The 11532-nt window shown below is 36.4% G+C and overlaps 1 protein-coding gene and 1 pseudogene across 1 annotated transcript; both read right to left on the reverse strand.

Annotated features, from left to right (window-relative positions):
- Positions 1–300: 300 nt before the first annotated feature.
- LOC120287261 (1-aminocyclopropane-1-carboxylate oxidase homolog) lies at positions 301–2362 on the reverse strand. The gene is made up of 3 exons (XM_039300005.1): positions 1858–2362; positions 920–1017; positions 301–393 (listed from the first exon to the last, which is right to left on the reverse strand). The coding sequence occupies exons 1-3, from the start codon at positions 2360–2362 to the stop codon at positions 301–303; spliced, it is 696 nt and encodes a 231-aa protein (XP_039155939.1).
- Positions 2363–10923: 8561 nt separating this feature from the next.
- On the reverse strand, positions 10924–11037 carry LOC120287936 (annotated as a pseudogene).
- Positions 11038–11532: the final 495 nt, after the last annotated feature.

Raw genomic sequence — 11532 nt, forward strand, 5'->3', positions numbered from 1 at the left:
TCCTGTTCTACATGGATGAACATACGGACAGACTTTTAATTTCAAGTGCAAACATGCAGAAGACCACATTAAAAAGTTGCCCCTCTGCTAAAAGAGCGAATGAAGAGAAATCCCACCAAACACCATGAATATCCTTCACCCATTATCTCTTCATCTTCCTGTTGACAAAGTGTACAGCTTGAAATCAGGAAGGGTAGAAGTTCCATATACACCTTTGGAAATGTAGTGGGCAGTGTAGTTTGGAAGTGTAGTCTCCTTGTAGATTGGTGATTGTCTGCTGACATTAATTTGTTGATAGGTTCATACAGCCTCGAAGATGGCTGAGAAGTGTGGCCGGAAAAGCATGCCGCTGACTTGGTGCTCGACACTCTTAAACCGGTCATTTGTTATGAGCTGCAAATGCAACGATTAGTGAACTGTTCTCAGTCCTCCAGTTTTCAGGTCAGAAATGAATGGATATAGTTTCTAGAGACTGCTATGATTGCAATCTTCACATTGATTAATACAGAAAACTGCAGAATTTCTAGGATCCACATATACCACTCCTGCAAAAAGTGCTCCACATACATATCTCTCATTTAGACAATTTTGACCCTGTCAATGTGTGCTAGCATGATGCAACCAAGTTTGAATCAAGTTTGGATTGGTCAAATAGCTCTGTTAGTATACTTGATGCACAAGGCATTTGGGAATGGTAAATGCAGATTCATCCTGCCAAAGAGAAGTGCGGATTTTTAAGACATTATGTTATTGCTACAGGGATGATGCCATGGTAAATTCTCAAGAGCTCTTTAACTATCTTAGCATATGAGATAGTACAGTAATAAGGGTGAGAAGAGGATTGCAATGTGTCGACCAGTCAAAACAAGGTTTCAGAGAAGCTTAGAGATGAACAGTGATTTTTCCCAAAGCTACTTACCTGCAATTGATCTCCGATGTTGATCACTAGTGCTCCAGGTATTGGAGGAACATCGATCCACTTGTTCTCATGAAGTACTTGAAGTCCTCCAATTTGATCTTGGAGGCGAATTGTTGTCTGAATGCTTTGTCACACCCAGGGTCAATTTAGGTTGGGGGCATGGTGGATAGTAGTGGCACATGATCGAGTGTGCTTTTCCACACTCTATTTCCTTCAAGTGATTTGGGCGGAGTCCTAGTGCTTCTGATAAGAGCTCAAACAGACAAGAGCCCAGTCTCATCACATGCTTTGAGTACTCCATCAGCATTTCTCTGCCAGAGAATTTATGATGCATCAGAAAACTGAACTAGAGCTGCCTTAAAAGTATGGTTGGACAGATTCCCAGAGAAAACCAGAAAGTGTATTGGTATTTTGTATCAATTCGGCGGCAAAAACTTGGTATTGCTATCGCATTGAGGAACGTCCTTTTTTCTGCCCAAAAAGAACAAAATGACCACCTCCGAGTTTCCCATCAGTGAAAATGATCAATCATTGAGGATTGTCTTACTGATCCATCTCATTGATTGAGATTCCATGCAAGCTTATATGCTATGACATGTGCAGTGGGACTCAGGTGAGATATGTCATAGATATTTGACGGTAACAATTGCTTTAGCCAACTCGTCGACAGACTAGGCACTTTCATTTCCTGGGCTTTAAACCCATTCCCACCGTTGTAATGGAAAGGTACGTGAATAGCTCAAAGTTTCATTCACTTGCTATTTAGCCCTTGATTAAATGAGAGATTTAAAAACAGGCTATCAAAAGCAGTTACCTTGCACATACATGAACTGCGGCAATTCTTTCGCAAACTATCTTTACTAATCCACTTTGCAAATTTGTTCATGAATTTTCCCTTTTCTGAAAGGTGAAAAACGCAAGACAAGCCATTGGCTCACCTGCAAGCTTCGGGCAACTCCTCAGGCTGGGGAGACTCTGGTCCCATGGTGCAAAATATACTGTCCCTCCAATCAGCAGCTGCGAATTATAAAGGGCCATGTTGCTGTTGTATATGACTCTCATCGTAAAATCTCTGGTGTAGAATCCTTTCTTGGCCTCCATCTCCTGCTCGAAGAACCTGTGCGACCCCTCTATCACCTCCTCCACGAGGGTCTTAGGGACCCCATGGTTGATCACCCGCAAGAAACCCCATTTTTCCATTGCTAGCCCCATATTCCACACTGTCTCCTCGTGACGGGTGGGGCCTGCATTCATGCATCCTAGGTCGACCATTGGGATGTCCACGTGATCCTCGCCGCAGGCCATGGTGTCGGGCGGCCGGACAAATATATGGGGGACTAGGGTGATCCCGGCATCCACAAGGCCTTTGACTCCAGCCTTCGTCTCATCAAATGCTCTCAATTCGCTCACTCGGTCATGTATGGGGTCTGCGGTGGTGACCATTGTGTGTTCTGTTACGAGGCCTTACCGTATTTGAGCAAGTTGGGTTTTGATGAAGTTCACTTTACATGGTTATATAGCGGTGATATTGGATATCCACTATTGTTGATTTAGAGAACAAACTAAACACTAGGGACATGAAGGTTGTCAAGAATTGAGTTTTCTTTTAAATGAAAGCTGGCCCAAGAAGATGTCAAATGTAACGACCCGGGCCCGTATAATATTGTCCGCTTTGGACACTGAGTCCTCACAGCTTAAAACGTGTTATACAGATTAAAGGGACTCAAGCCTTTATAAACTAGCCCAAGACTCCCTCATAAGCGACGTGGGACGGGAGACATGTCCTTGGTCTCACCCACGTACTGCCAAAGCAATCTCAGTCTATCCCTCTGGACTACCCTGGGTCTGGGTTGTCACATCAAACTCTCCGAGTTTGCAACTTCAGAATTCCTTGTTTCTCGGCTAAGACAGTATTTGTCGCTAAATTCATAAAAGCTTCAAGAAGAATAGGAAGGGAAAACGTTTTCCAATTGGGATTATTACATGGCTGGATAGAATAGACTTCAATAAGTGCGTGTCCAAATCTTGTGCATTCTCATTTTTTAATAGGGCTATGTAAAGAGCTCACAAATGTTTACTTAACTATCGGAACACTTTAATAAAATGAAGAAATGAGGAGAAATAAGAAGAGATAAACTAATTATTTAAATATATTAATTAAAAATCATAAGTAATTAATTAATTTCCTAACAAGAGCAAATCCAATATTATTTCATTCATTCCTTACTTGAGAGTTCTTTTTTCACATTTATGCATAAACATGATTGATCAAGCAATACAAAAGAGCTTATAAATTTTTACTAAACTATTGAAACATTTTATTCAATAAAATGAGGTGTGGTGAAAAATAAAAGGAGATTAATGATTATTAAACATATGAATTATAAGCCATAAATTAATTGATTTCCCAGCAAATAAAATTTATTTTCATTCATTCCTTCTTTTTTCAAATATATGCAGGAACGTGATTGATGCACACAATATCGGAAGCGCTCATGAATTAATAACTAATTATATGGCGACTATTTAAAACTCTAAACAAAGCAAAAAATGGAAAGCATAAATTGTGAAAGATTAGGTAACATGAATCCTTTTTTCCCCATATAAGTTACCCTTGAGAAAAGAATTAGAAGCACAATAATGTAATTAGTATTTAAATTATGATACTCTTGTCAACAGTCCTATATTAGATATTATGACAAAAAAAAAAGAAAATTAAAATAATCGCAATGTTGCAATACTATATATGTAGTTTACAAAAATGTCTCAATTTATAAGAAAATGTATGCTGGAAGCTACTTGGATATTCGTTACTTAAAAATGAGAATTGTAATATTTTTCACCATTGTCGATATCATAAATACAAAAGCTTCATTAAACTTAATTAATTTTCCAAAATACCAACTAAATTACAACAAATCAACTTCAACTAGTTCTGAGATATTCAGACCCAAAAAAAAAAAAAAAAAAAAAAACTAGTACTATATAATATACGTAATGCCCCAAAATTAGATAAAGACCTCGGATTCTCTCTGCCTCTGGGTTGGGCTGGACCGACCCAAATAATCTTTTGTTTCCACCACCCTTTGCATCACTGCCATTTTCACGCCACCATCCATAACCCTACTCTCAAAGCCAACTCAAGCCCTCTGACCGTCTCATTGAGCCAATCCACAGAACCACCCATTCTTCAAAAGCAACAATATGAGAAGAAAAATTGCTAAGAATTGGAGACTAGATCAGGTCCAGTATGGATTGAGTCTAAGCCGGATCGGGTATGTGTCATTAAAATTGTATTGTAATGCACTGTGATATGGATTAAATTGGTAAATTTGGGTTAGACTATTTTCGACCCAATCCACTCGTTTGACGGCCTATGGTTAAGCCTCATTAGTCAGCAATTAAAGGGAAAACATCATCGCTTGGCGCATCAGCTTCTGTCTCAGTTGTGAGTTCTCTAAATGAGAGCAAAAGACGCTCGGGCGAAAAGAATTGTAGTGTGGTTTCTTCCCATGGTTCTTTATTTTCTCCTATGATTCATTGGCTCGTTTTACTTCATTTGTCGTTAGGAATAGGTTTCTTTTTTATACTTTATAATTGAGAGAGGCAGTATACCATTGCTGTAGCTAAAGATTACTCCAAGAAAGGACCGTTAAGGTCTTCAGTTAATGTAATATTCTTTAGGTTGACAAGAGGAAACCTAAATTTGCCAAGATTAATGTTTTTTTGGTGAACTCATTGAGCAACTGGTGGCCTTTTCTTAAGCTCTAAAGCAGGGAAAAGTACCCAAAAAAAAAACCTATTACATTGGTACCAATTCAATCATAAATTGTTCAATTAGACCAATTTAGTTCTAAATATTTTTACATTAATATCAATTCAGTCCATTTTGTCAATTTAGGCCGAAGTCGCTGATGTGGATGCTAGCCTCCTATTTGGCACGGTTGGTGCTAGGTTTATGGTTAAATTGGTCTAATTAAAAGGTTTATGTGTGATCTATAAAGAAATTTCCATTTATGTAGGGGTGCTTGATAGAGTTATTAAATTGTCTGTTTACTCGTGCTATGCTTGAGGTTTAGAAGATCCTTCCTATAGTCAAAGAACTGCCAAAGAATGAGATCAGAGGCTGACATAGAACTTTAGATATAAGGTCGATCTGCATGTATCATAATCATGATGTCATCTTCTTCCCACTTTATTTCGGAAGTACTTTATAATTCTTCAGTTGGCAGAGCGTCAGAGTAATATTGCAATATGACATTTTCTATTGGAAAGCACAAGATAGACTACTTGTCAAAAAGTTACAAAAGGTTGCCACCCCTGCAAAAAATGATTTTCAATAAATGACCTAAGCACAAGATAGACTACTTGTCAAAAAGTTACAAAAGGTTGCCACCCCTGCAAAAAATGATTTTCAATAAATGACCTAAGCACAAGATAGACTACTTGTCAAAAAGTTACAAAAGGTTGCCACCCTTGCAAAAAAATGATTTTCAATAAATGACCTCTCTCAAAAAGTCAATGAGTTCTGAAGTAAACGCTGTGTTTTGCTCCTTCTCTAAGCATCTAACATTATTTTCTTTAAATCAGCAATAATAATGCTAGAGGAATGGAATCTTTCAATCTCTTCTTCTCCTTGCTTTTGCTAGCATGCATTCTTATCCATGCCCGGAGTTCATTTGAAACTTAAGAAATGATTGGAATCTTAAGAAGGACCTTAACTAGCTAGGATCTTTACATGGTCCCAATCCCAGGCTAAGAAAAGTCATCGGATTGATGCGATCCTACCGATCCCATTGATCCAACTTTGACATACTTTGACCTTCAAATATGTATATTCGATATTCAGGTGATAAAAATACTAGTATTTCTTGTACATGTGGTATATAAACTATAAATTCACGCCATTTCGAAGTTTTAATGTCACACAACATTCATGATTAACAAACTTCCTAGGACTATCCAAGATTTTTGTATTGTTGGTGTGATTTTTGGGATCTTACATTCCATCATTTGATTGTACAATCCAATCCCTTACGCCTTCATTGATTATAAGTAGGACTCGCTCCTAACAACCTTGTTCTTGACTGCAGAAAACTCAACCAAGAAAACACCAACGGTTAATGATTGTTCCTAACATCCTTGTCCCTGACAACCCCAAGGCAGACTTACGAAAGTGCCTAGAACCAGAATCAAAGCCGTTCGGCTTGTTACTGAATGTCAAAATGCTATTCCACACAGCCTTCTTGTTCCGGGGAAAGAAAGCCACTCTTTGAGGAACTTCCTTTACTAGATTGCCTCCATGGAAAATTAGCCTTCTCACTCATATATGTCTAAAAATTGACAGATTGATATATGGTTGGATTGAAAATACCTATCAATAGACGAAGACCAAATGATTCTTATCTTCAGTGTGACTCACATGCTCAATATTATAAGAAAAATGAAGGACTACCACACCGTTCCAATTCCTAATCTTAAGCACTCCAAACCATATTTAAATTTCATAAAGTTCTGTTGTAATCAGTATATAAAAAAATCTTGGAATTGTACCGGCTTGCCACAAGCCTTAAAATAACTAGGGAATAACTGTTTTGTGAGTGATTTTACACTTAATTACCATGCCAGAAGAAGATAGAGTAATTTGTACTCGAGATTATGATGGATTAGCTATCCTTTTTTTTTTTTTTATCTACTTCTACTCTAGGAGTGCTCCTGCTCACTTCCGCCATCCATGTTATGCAAGAATTTGTGTTTTCTTAGATAGTTAAGCTTCTATAATGTGGTTTAGCTTTAGTAGTTAAATAGTTCTGGGCTTATCCCATTTATTGAGCTGAAATTCTGGAGGCCTAGTCATGTTGCTAATGGAAGAGGTAATTATCTCGATTCTTCGATGGATTCTTCATCCTTAGTTATGCTTTTCGAAAAATAATTCTGGCATCATCAATGGATGAAGGATGAGTTTCATCTTGTTGAGGTTGTTCCACATCGATTGTGGAAGGGGTTGGTGGTTGGTTTAAAAATGTGAGGAAAAGCCTTCCCCTTTGAGTTAGCTTGTGGGGTGAGAGAAGTTCAAGACAACCCAACATTGGTATCAGAGTTTGGCTGTCAACAAGTCTAGATCCAATGGTCACACGGGAGAGCTACGGGTGATTCCTACTCCAACCTAGGATCTGTCAAGGTTGTTTCACATCAATTTATGTGCTCCAAATACATCTTTGGTTAGTTACAACGAAAAGGTTTTTCTATGGCAACATTTCTGCAAACAGCTTCCCTTGTTTTCTTGTAAGTTGAGCTTTATTGCATTGGATGAATGTGCCCAAAATCCACAATCGAAATTAAAAAAAAAAAAAAAAAAAAATTGTGAACAAGTAAATAAGCTTATGATTTTAAGATAAGTCCATTCCACGATATAATATTGTCTCCAATGGATGATTACTTTCAAAAAGCCATGTCCACTCAGTTAATGGATCAAAAAATTGATGTATCAAAGAATATATAGCCACCATCTTTTTTGACCTAAGGCGTCCGCCTTTCCCTAATTCTCCTTCCAATTTTGCCTTCAAGTTTCCTTGGCGCCCTCGGCAAGAGTATATCTTCGTCTGTGTTTGTCACTTCATTTGCTCTGTGTCAGAAAGCAAAATGTTAGCATAACAGTGGTATGTGGATCTCATGGTTGGCCTTTAGCTTTCCAGTTTGAGTTACAGATTAAAGTATACACAAAAATCGACCAGCTCGTCGTCAAGTAACTGTTTTGCCCTCTCCTTTTTTTAAGCTGACAGAAGTAGAGCAGGTGTTAAATCTTTTAGGTGCAGTGAAATTTAACTTCAACTTTTCTATCGAGTTATAGTTGGTATGGACGATTCTTGCTTTTCTTTTGTATTTTGCCATGGTAATGAAGCATTTAATATGCATTCATGGAAAACAATCGACCCAAAAGTTTGGATAACCTTATCATTCCAAACAAGGAAATTTATCTTATCTTACTGTGGAGGTCCAAAAATATAAAGTCCTTCTCAGCAACTATAGAGTAAGAATTCAACTTGGTTTAAAACAGCGACAGAAATAGAAACCCCATTAATATGTATATTTTCATGTTTATTAGGTAAACTGGTAATAGCAAAACTTGAAACTCAACGTTTGGAAAAATACTTTGCCAAAAATGAATGTTTGTATAATTTACATCAACAAACAAATAAAAGTATATTCTTAATCAATGAAAATATCAGGCATGAATTATTAATAATGAATTTTTTTTTAATAAAATCAACAATTTGGAAAACACTTTCATGAAAAATGATCGTTTATATTATTTACGAAAATAACTTTAGAAATAAAAGGTTGTTGATTATGAAAATATTTTTTATTAATTAATTATTCTAAGCGATGTAAACAACTATTTGTCAATAAATCATCTATTATATACGACACAGACGAATTCTTAATGTGAAAGTTTGTTAATTTCTTTTATAGGTAATTTACACTCAAAAGATATAGTTTCAATAACTATCGATTAAATTTGTCACGTTAAGAATGTCATATCCAAAATTTATGCAATTTTGGGATTGATGCGACTGCAATTTTTGGGTCTATCTTCTTTTTTTCTCATTTTTAGTCTCTTTTTTCTAGACTTTGCGTGTCTTTTCCTTTCACACTACCAAACATTTGGGTTGTGGTCAAGGCCGTTGTGATTGCAATTTTTGGGTCTATCCTCTTTTTCTCCTTAGGTGGACCCCACGCGTTTTTCTTGCACCCCGCCAAACATTTGCACCCGGCTTATCTTCTTATTGGATCAATTCCATTCCCACAACGGATCAAGAAAAAATTTCCATTCCCAACTTGGCAGAATTCGGTCTCAAGAGAAAATAAACGAAAGTGTGTTGGCGCCCCCCTCTCTCTCTCTCTCTCTCTCTCTCTCCTCTATTATTTTTCAATCATTTTTCCAATATGGCGGTCGTGTGGTGCTGCATTAACATTGCATTTCTGCAAACATAAGAGAAAACGTTAGTCAAATTAAGGGAGGAAATCTTAATCAACATTACAAGAAAAAACCAAGAGTAATAAATAGTCTACAGTGGTTCCATTTGCACGAAAGTCAAAACCTTAACCCTCATTCGTTGTTATGTTGATGGGAGGAAATCAAAATTATGGCAAGTGCAAGTAGAATTGACCCAATAAGAAGATCAAGCAGGTGCAAAAGTTAGGTGATGTGAAGTGGCTACCTCCAAGGCACAACAATCTCAAAGTTGTCGGAACCTCCACAGCAGTAAGTGATAACTCTATAAAAATAGGGTTATTTTACCTATTTTAGGCAGTAATTAATGCATTATCTATAAGAAAATATTTAGATTTCCTTCTAATTATTTGAATTTTCCTTGTTTATGCAGAATAATGAGATATGAAGAAGATAATGAAAAGAATGTCAACTATCAGGAATTTAAATAAAAGCAGCAGTGGAAGATGAATATCAAATCATGAAATTCTTGATTTTGTTCCCTAATGTTATCTGCAAGCGTTGGGAGATAGATATTTTAGATATATCCTATAAATAGGAGAACATGGAAAGGGAGAGAGAAGCTAGGTTTTTGGGGGTTAAATCGTTTTTTTATTCTTCTGAGAGTTTTTCAAGTATTTTGAAGAGAAAACAAAAGTGGTGACAGAATTCTTGTCCTTTGATTCAAGATGCTGAGTTTGATCTATATTTTTATTTATTTTTCTACTATATTCTAATTTTCTATTGTTAGGGCTACGATGTAGCCTAACTATGATGATATGAATTTCATGATTTTTATGTTTTACAATTGATTTCATTCATTTGAGTTATATATTATTGCGTTTAATGCTTTTGAGTGACCTGCCACCACTTGAATGATCTGATGTGCATGTTTGAAACTAAGAGGTGATAATATGCAATTGCTCATTATAATATATAACCATGAATTAAACGTGGATAAAATATACCGCGTTATTTGTGTAGCTTTCTAGTGATAAGGTGATCCAAAAGACTCATTGTAAACCGGGAATATTCATAGTTTTTAATGCACTCATGTTTATTTTAATTCACATGGAGATATAGTGGATTAATAAGCTGAGTAGGTTTGCTATACCTAGAGATAGGATAGTAAATAGATTAGGAAATTCCGCTATCACAAATTTAATATAGTTCTTGTACTCACAACAATCTGAAATTCATATCTAGTGGTTATGGTGAAATCGGATGCTCTAACATATTTATCTGATCGATTTACTGCATTTAGTCTACAAATTTCATTTTAATTTATTCTTAATTATATTTTGATTTGTCAGATAAATTTTAGAATTACTCTATTTTAGTATTTAATTGGTTTATTAATCATCGATCTCCATGAGACGATACTTTATCTCATCATTATATTACTTGTTCGATACGTGCACTTGCGTTTAGAATTTTACGAACAAGTTTTTGGCGCCGTTGCTGGGGATCGTTTGTTTAATACTAATTAATATTGATACCAGATAATTCTAAGTTTAATCTAGCTTTCATTTTGTTTTATTTTTCAGGGTGTACATCGATTTATGACACGTAGCCAACAAGGGAAACTTGTTGAGCTTGATCCAGAAATCGAGCGTACATTCAAAAGACAACTAAGAGAACAGAAAAATCACACTAAGATGGCAGACGGTGAGAATGAAAATCCACGTAGACTCTTAAGAGATTATGCTGCGCCAACAGTTCAAGGCACCACATCAAGTATCAGAAGACCTGCAATTCAGATGCTTCAACAATTGGTGCAATTCAGTGGGCTACCAAGCGATGATCCAAATGCTCACATCGATGTTTTTCTTGAAATCTGTGACACCATTAAATATAATGGAGTTACAGATGATGCTATTAGATTGAGATTATTTCCATTCTCTCTTAGAGACAAAGCTAAGAGTTGGTTTTCTTCTCTTCCTGTAGGATCAATTACTACATGGAATGATATGGCTCAAAAATTTCTTGGTAAGTTCTTTCCACCTCGCAAAGTCTCGAAGATGCGTAACGATATTACTAATTTTATGCAGATGGATAATGAATCATTATATGAAGCATGGGAAAGATTCAAAGAATTTCTTAGGAGATGCCCACATCACGGACTACCCGTATAGATGCAGGTACAAACTTTTTATAATAGCTCTAGTACAAATCTTCATTCTATGATTGATGCTGCTGCAAGAGGAACTCTAAATAATAAAACACCAGAAGAAGCCTACAATCTATTAGAGGAGATAGCGTCCAATAGTTATCAGTGGCCTACTGAGAGATTACCAATGCGAAAAGTTAGCGGAGTTCATGAAGTGGATGCTTTTGCTGCAATTGCTGCACAATTTGAAACACTTAACAAAAAGCTTGATAATATGAGTGTTTCAGCCATGAAAATTCACAATTTGACATGTGATTTTTGTGGTGGAGGACATGTTAGCACCGAGTGTCGTAGGTAATACTTTCAAACAACCTAGTGAAAATTCTAACTTTGTTGGGAATTTTAACAGGTCACTGAATAATCCCTACTCCAACACATACAATTCGGGATGGCGCAATCATCCAAATTTTTCATAGAATGTGATGATACCACCTGGATTCAAAAAATCAG

Source organism: Eucalyptus grandis, chromosome 8 (genome assembly GCF_016545825.1).
Source record: "Eucalyptus grandis isolate ANBG69807.140 chromosome 8, ASM1654582v1, whole genome shotgun sequence".
Taxonomy (NCBI): domain Eukaryota; kingdom Viridiplantae; phylum Streptophyta; class Magnoliopsida; order Myrtales; family Myrtaceae; genus Eucalyptus; species Eucalyptus grandis.

Excerpts from the sequence above, each read along its gene's own strand:
- LOC120287261 (XM_039300005.1), bottom strand. The coding sequence starts at position 2,362 with ATGGTCACCACCGCAGACCCCATACATGACCGAGTGAGCGAATTGAGA. Across the intron at positions 1,018-1,857 it reads GAGTTGCCCGAAGCTTGCAG|ATCAAATTGGAGGACTTCAA; the intron begins GTGAGCCAATGG and ends TTCGCCTCCAAG. Across the intron at positions 394-919 it reads ACATCGGAGATCAATTGCAG|CTCATAACAAATGACCGGTT; the intron begins GTAAGTAGCTTT and ends TTGCATTTGCAG.